This window comes from Parambassis ranga, chromosome 5 (assembly GCF_900634625.1).
Source record: "Parambassis ranga chromosome 5, fParRan2.1, whole genome shotgun sequence".
NCBI classification, from domain to species: Eukaryota; Metazoa; Chordata; class Actinopteri; family Ambassidae; genus Parambassis; species Parambassis ranga.
Genome location: NC_041026.1, coordinates 17,633,718 through 17,649,488, shown reverse-complemented (window position 1 = coordinate 17,649,488; position 15,771 = coordinate 17,633,718). Strand labels below are relative to the sequence as shown.

Genomic DNA, 15,771 nt, shown 5'->3' with positions numbered 1-15,771 from the left:
TGGGTCTGACAGCATCTGGTGTGCACAGCCATTAAATCCCATTCTCATCCCTGAAAAGCTAAACAGACAGCCAGGGGAGCCAACCACATTTATCATCTTGAAGCCATTAGACCAATTGCAGGATGAAGGGGGAGGGAGCTTGCAGCACTGATCTCTGTTTGCAGCATCCCTAGAGCAGCCTCTGTTGTGTGAAATACAAGAAAGGGCAAGACGGCGGGAGTAGATCACACGAGACAAACAAGGATCTGGAAGGTGATCTCTTAGGGGGGCTGCCAGGATAGGGTTACTTTGGTGTGTGGAGGATACGCTCAGAGAAAATGGCTGTTTTGTCAATGTAAACAGCCTGTGCAATACCTGCATTGCTAAAGGGGGAAGCAGAAGAGGAGGAAGAGGAGGAGGAGGAGGGGCAGACACTGGAGCAAATGTTGCCTCTTCCAATGAAATTTTTCTGTCTTTAGCTAGCTGTCGTTCAGTTCACCCCTGGCCATGCATGTTGTATGTTAAGGTAAGTATATGTATATATATCTCTAATCTGCAGGATTAGAAGCTGAGACACAGTACATCTTAACTAAAAATAACATGCATCCACAACACACAGAGAAATAAGGGCAAAACCTAATCCTGACAAAGATGTATGGAATGTTGCATACTCTGCGCAGAGGTTAACATCAGTGACTGAATCCAGTCTTTGTTTTTCATTGGTTGGCTTCAGTTGCACATGTTCCTCATTAAGCAGACAGGATAAGGAGGGAGGCACAGATCGTATGTCTGTGCCTTCCTGTGTCACCATACAACAAACTGGAAAGCACGTTTGTCTTTTAAAATTTCTCGTATATGTAAATTGGGGGTGGGGGGGGGGGGGGGGGGTTCATTGCTCTCATGGGATGTGCATAGTATGTGTGTGTGTGTGGGAGGCGCATGTTCTGAGTCTTGGATGGAGTGGATATTTTTGGAACCTCTGTGTGTGTGGGTGGGTGGGTGGCTGTAAGTTGATTTTGATGTCTGCATGCCAACACATTTCCTCACAGAGCATGTAACAGTTTTAGTGGTTGGTATTCCTTCTGTATGTATCAAGTTTGTTACACCACTTTCATCCTGTGCCTCTGGTACCCACATCCTGCCCGGAACACCTACCACAACGCCGCTGGCACAATCAGCCTCACTTTAAATAAAAAAGGGGGGAAGAGTGCCAAAACAGATTTTTTTAAGAGTTCAGCAGAAAAAAAAATTGAATTACTTGTTTGTTTTATTCTACAGATCTTACGGACAAAGCACCAAGTGGCCTCTTGGAGCCCCTGACCAGCGGGAAGACACTTGAGTTTTGACCATGAGACACACCAAAGACTGAGCAAGAGAACAACATCCACACACAGATCAAAAACACATCCTTCAGTTGAAACAGTTACTACACCCGACCATGGCTGTAAACGCAGCCGAGACAACTACATCAAGTCTTCTCTCCACAACTGCCGCAACCACCACAGTCCCCTTCCTCTCAACGAGCTCTGGAGCCAGAGACAATGTCACCTCCAGAACGTTAATGACTGTTACTATAACAACAAATGAAACCAGCTTCAATGTCACCGCCATCCCAGAAGTGGTGATTGAGGGCTCGGGCATGGGTATGCTGCTCGTACCTTTTGGGATCATCACCGTCATTGGCTTAGCAGTGGCAATAGTAAGAAATGCTTTAAGCTTCAACACTAAAATACCAACACACAGTCATTTAGTTAGTTGGAGAAGTAACTTCTGTTTGTTTTTCTCCATTCTAGATGCTGTATGTCCGGAAACGGAAACGGTAAGTTTGTAAACATTTAGTTTTGTGGATGTTTTGGGGAATTCTTGCCTCTACCTGATATGATGATGCTGTCCAACTCCTTTTGGTTGACTGGATAATACCTTTCCTACAGAGAAATGAACTTATTAAATTGGGTGATTGAATTTGTAGTGTTGACGGAATGCCGAAGCTAAGCTATCATAACCAGCAATTGTTGCAATCACTTTTTGACATTTTAAAACCTTCACACCTCAGATATATTTATTCTATTTATTACAATATGACCATGGACAAACCTTATGTGGCTTCACACAGTTTTGAGTCTCTGTGGGAGGTTATGACCATTGCTATGTTGGCAGCATCTCAGTCCACCTAAACTCCAAATACAGGCAAAGATGTGAAGTGTGAGTGGAGCTGAGGCAGACAGGCAGTCATGGAAGAAGGCAGCTTGTGCTGCTTAATTTAAAGTCCTGATATAACTTTAAACAGTGATTTAGGCAAACTTAAGAGTATATCACCAATTAGAATTATTAAGTATTATAGTCACATGTAGTTGAGACACGCTGTACATGGGGTAATGTAAATTAACCATGTGAGTCCTGGTGTGCAGCCAGGCTTATCTTCTTATAACTGAGTCACTCTGTGTTTTTTGTCACACAGGTTGGAGAAGTTGAGACACCAGCTCATGCCCATGTACAACTTCGACCCAGGTGAGGAACAAGATGACCTACTGGAACAGGAACTACTGGACCATGGCCGGGAGGGCAGCCTCACAGGTCCCAATGCCAAGGTAAGCCAGAACGTATTTGTAACACCCCTATATTCTTATTGTGCTGTGGCTCAGAGAAAAAAAGGATTTTTTTTAATATATTCCAGAGATTTTAATTTGATGATCCATTTGTTTGTTGTTTCAATGAGGTTACTTATAAGTTTGTTTAATCCTCTTTTATTTTCTTTAAAGTTTTGACAATGCCATAATGGTAAAAGGTAAAAATGGTAAAGTATCATCCGTGTGTTTTCATTTAACTCTTAAACCCTGTTTTTAACCCCACTGTGCTTATTCTTTCATGCTCTTCAGTGTCTCAAATCACATGTGGATTGATGTTTGAAATTCATTTTGTATAATAAATATTAACCCTTTTATCTTTCATATTTTTCCCTCATATACCCTCATTACTTACACTTGGAAAGCTCCAGGGGCCACACGAAGCACAGAAATACTCCGAAAATATGCAGAAAATGTGAATCAATAATAAAAACCAGTATAATAAACATAATATAGACCCCTTTACGTGTAGATGATCTGATAAAGAAAACAAGTATAGTTTTATTTGCTGAATATATTTAGAGATTCAACACAAGTCAGCAAATGAGTTAATTTTAGAACACATGTTGGTATTTTTTTTTTCTGTGGCCCCTGGTGCTCTGATGTTTTCTGATGTTATTAGTCTAATAAAAGCTGTTTTAGCTCTAAAATTAACTAAACTTCTTGTTGCACAGGCACCTGTTACACATTGTTATATAGCTGTTTTTAAGTTTCCTCTCTCTGTCCTACCCCTCATCCTCTCCACAGACTCTCACAACCTCCCAAGGGACGACGCAGAGGCCCAGTCGTCTGGTCTTCACAGATGTAGCCAAAGCTCTCAACGCCTAACAGCTCTCTTCCATTAGTTAGCGTGGGCTGTTGGCCTGATCGGGACACAGACTGTCGCTCAGGAAGGAAAATAAAAGGGAACCCGGGACTGTCTGGTGGGGCCTTGATGAATGTTTTCATCACACTATGTGAAATGGCAGTGGTTTTCATATTATGGAAGAAAAAACACACACAGGTTGCATGCCTGATGAGGAGCGCAACGGAAAGCATCATATGATCTTGCACTGTTATTGTTTGGCACACAAATGCAGTGTGTGATGCACTTTTTTAAGAGTCATGTCATGTCATTGCTGTTAAAAGGTTTTGTAGCTTGTCAGCGAAGCCCCTCGGAGCTTCAGTATCTACTTCCATGTTTCATAAGAGAATTAATAATCTGTGTAATAGTGATCTTGTGGTCCTTGACAGGCTTGAATGCTGGATGTGTCATCATCCTTACGTGAATTATTCCTCTCCATTTTGTTTCCTCTTTATCAAGCAATGAAGGATTGTGTTTTTGTCTGTACACATTAAAACTATTTAAACCAGCTTTGCTTGTACACATTCATGACAAAAGAGAGTTGATAAGTGTGATATTTTATTGATAAGCGATAAAAGAAGCAGAGTAACACAAATCACAAGGTAAAGAATCATAACAAAATATATATCACAGGTTTGTGAGTTGTATTAATGAAGTGGATGAGGACACACAATAATATAACTACAAAATGGTGTTAAAGTATGATTTTCTCAAGTTACACTTTCAACTTTTCAATAGTTGAAAATGGATCAAGTACTGTATGTAACTATATCACTATCAGTAAGATCACAGAGCATCACTGTCTCCATATAGAGAGTAAATAGCCAGACACAGCTCTTGTAAAATGACACACATCGACTCAGCTGTAGTTAAAATAAGAGGCACCCTTCAGGCTGACTTGCATTCACTTATGGTCATATGAATGTAGTGAGATGAGATGCGTGGACTACAACAGTATGGAGGCCTGCAACTGCCAAAAGCAACTCAACTGACTCAATGACACAAAAATACGTCTAGAATAAATACAGATTAATTCATTTTTAAAACGTGACATAAATTAATAGTTTGAAACTATTATATTATTTATATTTAGAACTTTATTTATTTTACAGATTTTGATTTATACATTTCAGCATATGTTTCTATATTTTTAAAAAATAATTCATTTCTGTATTATTTTTCCTCTGCATTGTCCTCTCCTTTTTTTATACAGAAACAAATGTATTGATAAATAACACATAAAGAATAAGACAGCAACTTTATTTATGCCACCAAAATGAATTAATGCCTACATCTATTTTAACATACTTTTTGCTTTAAACTAGCATATTAACTAATTTATTGAGCCATTTAATTTAATTAATTTTGGCAGTTTCAGTCCTCCAGACGACAGTACAAGTTTGACAGTTATTTCAAGGTTTCATGATCCACAATGCCTGTAAGTCGGATGGAAACTATTAGCCACAATTAACCAAGAGTTTCCCCAGAGGTGACTCAGGCTTGTTTGTGTTCAGAGGTAGTCCAGGGGGCAATAAAAAAAAAAGTAAAGTCAATGCAGATGAACATTTAATTGATCTGTAATCTGGCAGCAATTTAGTCAACAATGCTGAAATACATGAAATGATTGAAATATCATATCATATAAAAAGTAAGTTTTATGTGGAAGAAACACACATATACATGTATATATATATACAGTAAATGATGGGCGATATTCAAGTAATGTACAGTAATGAGCAACTAAGTGATACATAGTTCACGTTGGATAAATGTTTGCCACATACGAGGACAGAATCTTAGAAATGTGGAACCTTTCTGTCAGTTTAAGTGCAGAATCCAGAAATGTCTCAAAAACATTTTTTTTGTGTAAAACGTGACTGGAGGCCGGACACGCCTGATGAGCTCAGTCATTAATATGAGAAACATCTCCACGAGTCAAAAGAGGTCCTGATATAGCTGTTATGTGGCTATAATCATTATAGATACCAGGTCAACTATCTACAAACTAAAAAATATGAATATGAATATCATGTTCAATCATATATTTTCTGTTCATTTCCCTGGACTATAGGCTGGTACCAGGCGTATAACCCTGGTGGAGAGTATACTACATTCCTTCACTGTAGCTTTTTTTTAGCGCAAATATCAAATGGCCTCAATCATTGGTGCCTGGTCTTGACCAGCAGTAAAATAACATTTTCCTAATTACCTCCACAGATGATTATATATATATACACATATATATATATATATATATGTATATATATATATATATATATATTATTTATTTATTTATTTTTGGATATTTATGTTTTGAAATGTGCGCCTGTCCCCAAAAACCAACACAGATGAAATGAGTTTCGTTTACAGTGCATTAGACATCTCTTAGTGTTCAACAGAAACACAATACCAAACTGTGATAGAGAGATTTCTTTAGTAGAAGTAGTCGCAATGGAAACTAATCAATATTAAATGCACCACAAAAGAAAGCCCATTCACTTCATTGTATTGATAAAGCCACATGCTCTCAGAGGTAAATGAACTGATCCATTAAAGCAAAACTGTGGAGTAAAAAAAAAAAAATAACACATTCATCCTCTCTGAAATGATAAGTTGAATTGATAAGCAATAAAACACAACCTCAATTCAGTACAATCAGGTGTTTTGTTGCTATTAGAGCCCGACTGATAGGATAGGCCAAGTTTATTCAGGAATAACAGCCTGTTACAGATGTATCAACATATATGTTGGCTGCAACACATCCTCACACATAAACAACAGAATAGGTCAAGTGCCAATGAGTTCATAAAACATACGTGGTTGTGTGGTCGAGGTAGTACACTGTAAAAAATGACCCCAAACATGGGGGGCGGAGGGCTAGAAAGTAAGGATGACATTACTCCAGACTTTCACTGGAGAGGCTGGGGTTCATGCCCTCTGTCAGACCAATCTTTTCTAAGTGCTTCATGTCCTGACACAGATGTCACTTTATTTTTGTTTTCAGTAGCAGTTTGAAAAGGTTTGTTAGTATAACATTAAAACACATTTTTTACAAGGCAACCTTGTCCAATCTACAACAAGCTTCTCCATCATTTTTTTTATGAGTCCCACTCTGACCAGCATATTTAATGTAGTATCACACAGGACCACAAGAGGGCTCAATCACTGTGAACACCTACGGCTGTTGGCCTGGTGAGGTTGTGGCTGGTTGGATGATATGTGCCAATAGGCTAATTTAGTGGTGGTGTCATCACAATATTTGTCCAGCAGACCGTGTTCCATTTTGAGATATTGCTGGGAAGTTAAAGAGTGACCCCATCATTTTTCTGTATCCATACAATGAACATAAATCTGTCTCTGACAACCGTATTATCACACATGCTTATTGCATGCATTTGTATTGCTAGTGAGGTAGCTACCCAGGAATCGTCTGTCAGTACAAATATATATCAAGAAATCAGCCAATACATCAATATGGCCCTAAAGATCCAGTATCCGTCGGGCTCTAGGTTATGCTGCTTTAATTGGTCTGACATGACCGGTGGCTAATGTTAGCCGTTAACTCTCATGTATTTCAGCATATTGTGGTTATTTGCTGCCATGAATTAAGAGTGTCACACAAAACATTTTACAGTGTAAGAATCAGAAAATACATGATGTAGTAAAAATAAGAAAAGAATAACAAACCCAAAAAAAGTATTTCATAAGGAACTAAACCCTAAAAAGCAAGTATTTCATCAAGTTTTTGTAAACTATTGGCTGCATTTTATTTCCCAGGAGAACAAACAAAGTCTCACTTCAGTTTTTTTGTTTTTTTCTTTATACTCATATACAGTTTTTGTTTGTCACTGATGCTTTTATTTGTACACCTCTACTGGAGTGTAACATCAGTTTCTATGTGTGTGTTGGCATGTAGCCCTGAAAACCCCTTTGCGTGTCTTTGTACATGAACCTGTGTGTGTGTACAGTAAGTACACATATACTGTGTATCACTGCTGAGGGAGTGAAGACATTACTTTGTTGGAGATCTTTTGTCTTTGTGTTACTGAGGTAGAATGAGAGATTAAGAAACTGAGGGTAACTGAGGTTTACATGAGGTCTTTGTGTCAAGGCATACTGGTAATGTCAAATACAGATCAGAAATGCACAACAAACACAGCACCATAATTATTACTGAGTAGACAACATGTTCCTGAATAGTTTTGTACCTGAGGTTTAAATGGTGTAAAAGCACTGTTAATAGTGAAATCCTGAGTGTGGTAAAATGACATGTCAACACTGTTGTTGACTAAAGCACATATGAAAGATTTCTTTCCAAAATAAAATATCCATTTTAACCTTTGGGCACTTTTAAATCAGCTGCTGGATGGAAGAAAAAAAAAAAACAACAACAACAGAATATCACTTCATTTTTGTTTAGAACATAAGACAACCCCTCCGTCCAAACTGGACATATCATTTTAGAATAAAACCTTTCATATAAATGACTTCAGCACACCATGAATATGTTGTAACATTGGTTTAAAAAAAAGAACACGTCTTAACCCTGTTTTATACAAGGATTCAAGACGTGTAATTTAGAAACATGTTCAAATGATTCAGTTTGGTTCCTCTGTGTTTCCTTTTAGCCTGCAACCCTGTCCCCTCTCCACACAGCCTCCACACAGACACACAATCATACACACACATGCAAACTGAGAGGTTCAGGAAACTTGGCATATTAGTTCAACTTCATGGGAAATAGCCTTCTTTGCTTTCTTGCCGAGAAGTTTGGAGATGCCTGATGATGATACATTACAAGCTGCACTGGTATAAAATAGCATATAGCCCATATATAGTCGGTTGGACATAGAGATTAGAATAATATAGATTGGCATGTTGGTCAAATGATGTTACTGCTGCTGTTGGGCTTAAAGGTAGGGTAGGAGATTTCATTCTGATGCACTTTTTGTTAAATTAGTGTAACTTCTCTTTACAATCCAATAGCAACCAATTAGTTCGGCAGTTTCGCTTTAAAACGAAGAATATTAATCATCTGTGGAAGCTATAAAACACTAAAAACATCAGCCAATCCTACGAGGCGCACCTGCGCATATAGTTGGCTGCTTGTCACTCTCTTCCTGTTCTGCGTGCATCAGAGAGGTACGTGCATGATGGCCGAAGTCACAGACTGGTTGGGAGGCGTGGCTTCGGGGTGAGCTCCAAGAGAAGTGTGTGTTTACTTTCAAAATCTGGCTGACTCTCACTGAGTTTTCAAAATCCTCTACCCTACCTATCATACATGTATACATACAAAAATTAGTTAGCCAAGGCCTGTGCGAATGTTATGGTCGACAAACTGGCAGACTGGCAGACTAAAATTACAACTTTAGGTGAGAATGTTCATAGGATGTGTGTATATATATTCATTTTGGAGAACATGAGGTAAAAGAATCTGCTAGAATCTGAGCTCAACAGACTCACAATCCACTGCTAATATTCTATAGGGGTGGGGCAGTGGTGAAACCCATGTGATATACATACAGGAAATGACTTTTAAATGCAACGTTTCATTTCTGAACTGGTTTTTGTATGGCGTAGCATAAAGACTGGAAACAGTTAGCCCAGCTTAAGGGGCATGTCTGAAATTCAAGCACAGATAATTTCTCTAATAACACAAACACCTCATCCTGTTAAAAACACAGCAAGAAAGCTAAAAAAGCAATTCCCAAAATGTGGAACTATGTGGAAGCCTGTTTTTTCTCACCAAACAAACCAAACTGTTAAGTCGATAAATCCCGGGTACAATTATTCATTCGGGAGAGAAAACTACTGAGAGTAGCTGTACGTTGAGTTTTGAGCGTGTGTGTGTGTTTATGTGTTTCTGAATCCCCATCACAGATAGGAGTCAGATTGTACCCCTGTTTGTTTGAGGCCAAACCTTGAGGTAGGTAGAGAGGCATCCTATCTACTCCCCTTCCTCCTGTGCTGCCCCCTGAGATGACGAGGGACCCTCCTCAGCCTCTTCTGAAGGGCCCTGGAAACAGCAGAGGACCAAAAAACACTTGTCACTCACTCATCATCATCTCTTTCTCTCTGGTGAGAAATGATGCTCAAGCTAATGATACGCCCTTAGAATACGAGAATGAGTGTTAAAATTTTTATCGGGTGATTGCGTGCGAGGAAGCAGGTTCCAGCTGTCAGACCTAGAAATGTGAGGAAGACGACGGTTGGTCAGGAAACCAAGAAGACAGAGGAAGAGAACAGTTAGATCAGGTTTCCCCTCTCTACACTGACTCATTCTTCCCCTTCATGTGCATGCGTCTGAGAGAGGGAGTCTGTCTCAACGGTTTCAGTTCTTGAAGCATCTTAACCTCTTTGACAAACTGCGAAGTGTTGAGGATGCGATAAGGCAGATGGGGAACATCAAGAGAACTGGTCCCCTTTAGGCAAGAAAAGTTGTGCAAGAATGCTAAAAAAGTTAAAGTTTCTTAGAAATGTTAAAAAAAAAAAAAAAAGTAAACCATCAATGTCGCAAGATGATGCTTGGTTGGCAGGTTATAACTGGGTACACATCCTCATAAAGTCAGTTCACATGCATGTGCATTCATGCCATTACAATGTGTTTTAATTGTCACATACACACATAAATATCATGAGTGTGTGAGCTTTAAGTTGTGCAAAAACATAAGTGTAGAAAAAGAAACAAGAACTAAGAACCCTGTTGCTAAGGTAAAATGCACTCAGGTTACAAGTGCAAATGTGCAGGGAAGTGTTAAGTATTTGCTGAAGACAATGAGCACAGGATGCTCAGAGGTCAGAGGTCAGCGGACACCACCCTTTTACTTTAGCTGTGTTGTTTGGGGGCTTTTGCCAGAAGCTGGAAACATTTAGGTTACTACAATTTTGTATAAAGTTACAAAAGCTGCTGCGAGGCTAAATGTCAATGTCACTCAATGTCACCCATATGCATAATGATTCATAATTTAACACATAATACACACATACACATAATGTAAAGTGAGTGGATGCAGCAAAATAATCACGCTGTTATTGCGCCTCAGTAGTCTTTATGTGTAGCTGTACTGGTGGGACATTCATGTGTCAGCTTCAAGGTTGGCGCAGTGTAGCATGACATCCAAGACACCAGTGCAGCGACACGCCTCCGATTGAGGAATATAAGACGGTATTAATGGCTTTTGAACAAAGAAGACGTCTTCTCTGTGTGAATGTGAGAAAGTCTGCACCCTACAGTTTGTATCCCGTTTCAGACAATTACTGTCACTTCACTTTCATTTTCAGTCGCACGGTTAGAAACCGATTCTGGTTAAGACGGACCCTTTCACATTAAACACATGTTATGAGCCACCGCTGGCAGGGTTTCTCTGTCATTTTCCTGGCTGCCATGGTAACAAGTCACTCCCTGATTCAGACACACATACACACCTATTCACAGATCAGTGACGTAAACGTGAAATTTGACCACTGCTGTCATTTTATTGGTGGAGAATAAATCATGAAGGACAAGGTGATTCGTCTCCTCTATCTTATTGTTATAATCATAGAATTGTTTTGCTTTATACTTGAGTGTTGTTAGTGTTCATCAGTCCCCATTAGAAGCCATCTGAACAAAACCCCGCAACAACACAAGACTTTTTGCACTGAAGCAGCGCTGCATCAAAACAAAACTGGACACCACCCAACAGAAAGATTTTGTTTTCCTCACCTGCTGCTCTTCAGTCACTTCTGGAACAACTTTCTGGGGCTGTTAAAGAAACAAGCAGCAGAGTTAATTAAACATGAAGTGAAATGGTACTTCCTAGTTCCACAGCTCCACGAGTTTCAGTAATTGCTCCATACCCATTTCCTCGGTCGCCCACGTGGTCGTCTCTCCCCAACGGGCTCGACTTTCTAAACAGAGAAAGGGTAAAAAGGGATCAATCACACAGCTTTTGCTCAAGTTTTTAAGCCATGTTTCTGCATGTAAACATGGAACATATTTCTCAAAGGAGCTATGTAAGTTATTAGATAAAAATGTTAGTAAAAAAAACACACTTTAACACAGATGGTGGACTCTCACAGCCAAAATAAACTCATTTCAAATAATAACACATCAACTTTTAGTTTTTCTATGAGCATCCTTTGAGAAATGTTCAATTGGCCTGCTTATGGAACAGCACATTTTGTGATTGACATGTCCTGTCGACTCATACATAAAGCATCTTACTTAGCCATGTGTTCAGTAATTGTTTCCTGAGACTTTGTGATGTAGAAATCTCAATTTTCTTCTTCACTGGGCTTTTAAAGATATTTTAACCGTTATTGTGTTTATTTTAAACAACACAAAATAAACTGAAAAAAATGTATGGAAGGCTACACTCACACTATAAGTCACACACATATTAGACTATTCTGTCTTAAAGATAGGGTAGGAGATTTTGAAAACTCAGTGAGAGTCCAGATTTTGAAAGTAAACACACACCCCGTTCTCTCGGAGCTCACTCCAAAGCCACGCCTCCCAACCAGTCTGTGACTTCGGCCATCATGCACGTACCTCTCTGGTGCGCGCAGAGCAGGAAGAGAGTGACAACCAGCCAACTATATGCGCAGGGGCGCCTCGTAGGATTGGCTGATGTTTTTAGTGTTTTATAGCTTCCACAGATGATTAATATTCTTCGTTTTAAAGCGAAACTGCCGAACTAATTGATTGCTATCGGATTGTAAAGAGAAGTTACACTAATTTAACAAAAAGTGCATCAGAATGAAATCTCCTACCCTACCTTCAACAGTTAACATTTTTAACATTTATGCTGCATCGCTACAAATCAGACTGTTTTAGAGCTACATCCTAAAGTAACGGAAGACTGATTCAAAGTTCAGGATTGTGTGTCCATGCAGCCCTGAAAAAAATCAAATGTAAATCACATCACCCAAAAAATATCAGATTTTAGCTCACTTCATCCTGTTAATCTGAACTAGGGCTTCTTTAATATCTAAAATAATTTAGACCTGAACCCCAAAACCTGCCACCATATGCACATATACACCACCACTAAACTGGTTTGTAATAACTGCTGGACCTGCTCCTTGAATGCACCACGCATTACATATGACCAAAGTTTTCACTTTCATGATGTGAATTTGATGAAGTTTTGGACTTTTTGGACTAATTGTGTAAAATATATCCTGATGTTTTCATACCTAATGATTAAAACAAATATGATTAAATAATCATTTAACAAGTATAATGGACTACAGACTACACTGAATGTTCGGATAGTCAAATAGTTTAAATACCTCTCATAAAACTTTAAATCACAGCCAATCAAAGTAGTGCTAAGTGAAGTTACTTTAGTGCATTTAAAAGATGTGTAAAAGTGTAAACAAACAATAACTTCCACTTCTGAACTGATCACTTCCTCTTTGAGGGCACAGGCTGATTTAATAACAGCTGGTCTTTTCTCTCTCATGAGCTGACATTTACCTTTATGAAGGCTGCCTTGTAGGAAAGAAATAAATCTGCTGGGTGCAGGGTGTTATAAATGGAAAGATCCCTGCTGTATCAATGTATCTACGACTGAAAAATAACATCTGATAGACGTGTAGACTGTGCTATCACAACGCAAATATGCATTACAGGTTCATGTATAAGTGTAGTTGGAGGTTCTGATCGGGTTTACCTTCAGTGCAGTTCTGGGGCCCTTGTTCTTGCTGCCTTTCGGTCGTCCTCTTGGCCGCTTTGGAGTCGGTGGTCCAACAGGCTCCTGTGGAAAGAGATAAGATACAGTAGTCAAAAAAACTGCTCTGTTGTCTACAACGCGCAGACAGCCAGGTCTGGCTTTTGTTTCATTTATTGTAGCACAGAGCTGAGCTGTCCTACCTGCTGTTGTTTCCGCGGTCGACCCCGGCCCCTGCGCTGAGGCTCAGAGGGTGACTGGGCAGTGCTTGGCTGAGGAGACGGCTCTTTGGTCCCACTGTTACTCATGCCTGCGTCTGTACACCTGCTTCAAAGAGTGTGGGCATCAAAGCCTGGAGCAGCGGCCTCGAGGGCTTAAAGAGGAGAAGAGCTGAGTATCAGGAGCTGGAGATGTGACCAAAGAAAAGTGTGTCTGTACATGCGTGCGGGGGGATGACCACCTCTAAAGGCAACCCAGCAATCAAGCTGACAAAATTTCAGACAATCAGCCCCACTCCGCTATACCATTTCAAATCATCACCTCCAATCAGTGCTCACTGCGTCATTAAAAGGAGAATTCAGAATCATATGGAAGATTCTTTCCAAGAGCAAGCGTGGGAACTGCTTATACATAAGCCTTGGCACCGGGTTCATCTGAACACAGACGGGGTCTGGCAAACGCAGAGAAACATGAGAGTGCTGTGCAGAGACTAAAAGTAGCACAGATATTCACAACTCAATCTACCAAACTCCACATCTACTGTACTGAGCTCTGCATGTCTGCCAGTGTGCTCTGTGAGGGATTTCTCAATGAGGCTGTGCAGGATGTAGGTGATGCTGAAACACAAATGTAGGCTCACACTAACAAAAAGATGCAAATTCTTAACTGTAAAGAGAGCAGCTCTTAGTCATTAATTACTCAAATTAAAATGCTGAACCAATTCTATGAATGATTGATGATTGATTTGAGACTCAGTGTTGCTACGATTTTTTTCCACTTTTCATTACAAAAACAATCTGAATATTATCATCTTACAGCCACAATGGGATAACTGATGTAAGAAAATGTATTAATCTGTCAATAATTTCATAACTAGTTGATACAATGTCCAATATATTCCCTCACAGGCTCTCAAGAGGTGACGTCTTCAAGTTGCTGCTTTGGTCTGATCATCTATAACCACAATTTATCCACTTTAGTAAAAATATATACAAAACACACAATCAAAAAAAGATGAATATTACACAGTACCTTTGTGAATCAATTCTTAAGGTAATCAATAAATATATCAATCAACTTTTGTTTCAGGTTTATAGTTGCAAGTTTAACTTGATTAAAACACTTTTATACCTCATACTAATGTTTATTCTTGGGTTCCTGGCGCCGTGGACCTACATTATAAGCTGAATTATTATTTACAAAATGAGCACTAAATGCCTGCTTCAGGCTGGCAGCAGTAATGTCCCACGGTGGTCGTTTACCACAACGTCTAGCTCTGTAAGGAATGTGCCAAACACTAATTGCCAACACAGCCCATCAAAACGGCCGCACCGAAGCAGGAAGTCGGAGTAATTCGAGAAATACGTCCTCGTCGAAACGATTTAAAGCCAAACGAGACGCACGACGTCGTTTCGTCGCTTACCAAAAAAAAACTCGTTTCGAAACAACACAACAAGCGCCGTGCACTTTCCCTCTGCAGCTCGGCAGACCGTCCGCTCAACTAGTCTGTGTTTGGCAGTCAAGTACGGGACTGAATGTACTTTTTGCATATGGGCGGCAATTGCAACCATAAAAACACATTCTTGTGCTGCGGTGAAGGAGGTGCGGGACGCGGCCCCGAAGCGAACCCGTGAGTTCAAACCTTCGACTTTGGTCGAGTAACCAACAGGCACATGTTAACGCCAAAACAACAGCCGAGGCCAGCAGTGTTTTAAAGTCGGTGCTCAACACACACACACACACACACACATACACACACACACACAACATCCCCTGCGTCCATCACTTGCGCAATCGATCTGTAATGTGTTTTTTTTTTTTTTTTGGGAGCAATAACAGGTCCGCCGAAACAGATGAACCAAGTGCCAGAAAGCTCAGAAAAAAAACTTTAGCAAAGACAAAGGCAAAGCCACACAGGTGCAGAAGCTCTCATTCCAAACTAGCCGAGCGAAGCTTTACATTCAGGCTATAGGCTCCATGTTCTGCCTGAGCAGTCCTGCTCATGCAGGCTGCGCCGAACGCAGCGCGGAGGCAGCGCAGGCGGCTCAACTTACCTTAAGTCGGTTTGTAGTTTTACCTGGAAGTTCACACACACTCACTTCACTTTGTGCTCCTGCACAACTATGAAAATCTTAGTGTATCGACCGTCTCATTGGCTGGAATGAAATGGTAATCTCTCTCTCTCTCCCTCCCTCTCCCTCCCCTCTCTCTCTCTCTCTCCCTCCCTCCCTCCTCCTAATCGGAAATGTGTGTGATCCCCCCAGACGTCCAGTCACGAATACCCCAGATGCAGTGTAGTGGGGGGTTGTAGCAGAGCAGTATGCATTGCATACTTTCTCTATTAAAGCATGTTTCAAGAAAGAACGAGGGTAGGAGGGTTGAAAACAGAGGACCCCGCCCCGAAAGGCTCACCGGACCACCCACTTGAGAGGGAGAAAAAGAGGGAGAA

At 40.2% G+C, this 15,771-nt stretch overlaps 2 protein-coding genes across 6 annotated transcripts; one reads left to right on the top strand and one right to left on the bottom strand.

Annotated features, from left to right (window-relative positions):
- The first annotated feature begins 153 nt into the window (after positions 1–153).
- c5h3orf18 (chromosome 5 C3orf18 homolog) lies at positions 154–3,813 on the top strand. 4 transcript variants are annotated; one of them, XM_028406653.1, is made up of 6 exons: positions 154–505; positions 1,258–1,678; positions 1,773–1,798; positions 2,438–2,567; positions 2,739–2,773; positions 3,351–3,813. In XM_028406653.1, the coding sequence occupies exons 2-5, from the start codon at positions 1,418–1,420 to the stop codon at positions 2,742–2,744; spliced, it is 423 nt and encodes a 140-aa protein (XP_028262454.1). In that variant the 5' UTR covers positions 154–505; positions 1,258–1,417; the 3' UTR covers positions 2,745–2,773; positions 3,351–3,813. The 4 variants fall into 4 exon arrangements, with proteins under 4 accessions (XP_028262454.1, XP_028262455.1, XP_028262452.1 ...); XM_028406654.1 differs by having other exon boundaries at positions 2,739–2,764; positions 3,351–3,446; XM_028406651.1 differs by lacking the exon at positions 2,739–2,773.
- A 4,786-nt stretch (positions 3,814–8,599) lies between these two features.
- On the bottom strand, positions 8,600–15,489 carry si:ch211-161c3.6 (high mobility group protein HMGI-C). 2 transcript variants are annotated; one of them, XM_028406480.1, is made up of 6 exons: positions 15,377–15,489; positions 13,307–13,476; positions 13,107–13,190; positions 11,287–11,337; positions 11,153–11,191; positions 8,600–9,463 (listed from the first exon to the last, which is right to left on the bottom strand). In XM_028406480.1, the coding sequence occupies exons 2-6, from the start codon at positions 13,409–13,411 to the stop codon at positions 9,395–9,397; spliced, it is 348 nt and encodes a 115-aa protein (XP_028262281.1). In that variant the 5' UTR covers positions 13,412–13,476; positions 15,377–15,489; the 3' UTR covers positions 8,600–9,394. The 2 variants fall into 2 exon arrangements, with proteins under 2 accessions (XP_028262281.1, XP_028262282.1); XM_028406481.1 differs by lacking the exon at positions 15,377–15,489 and adding an exon at positions 14,454–14,563.
- Between the last annotated feature and the right edge of the window lie 282 nt (positions 15,490–15,771).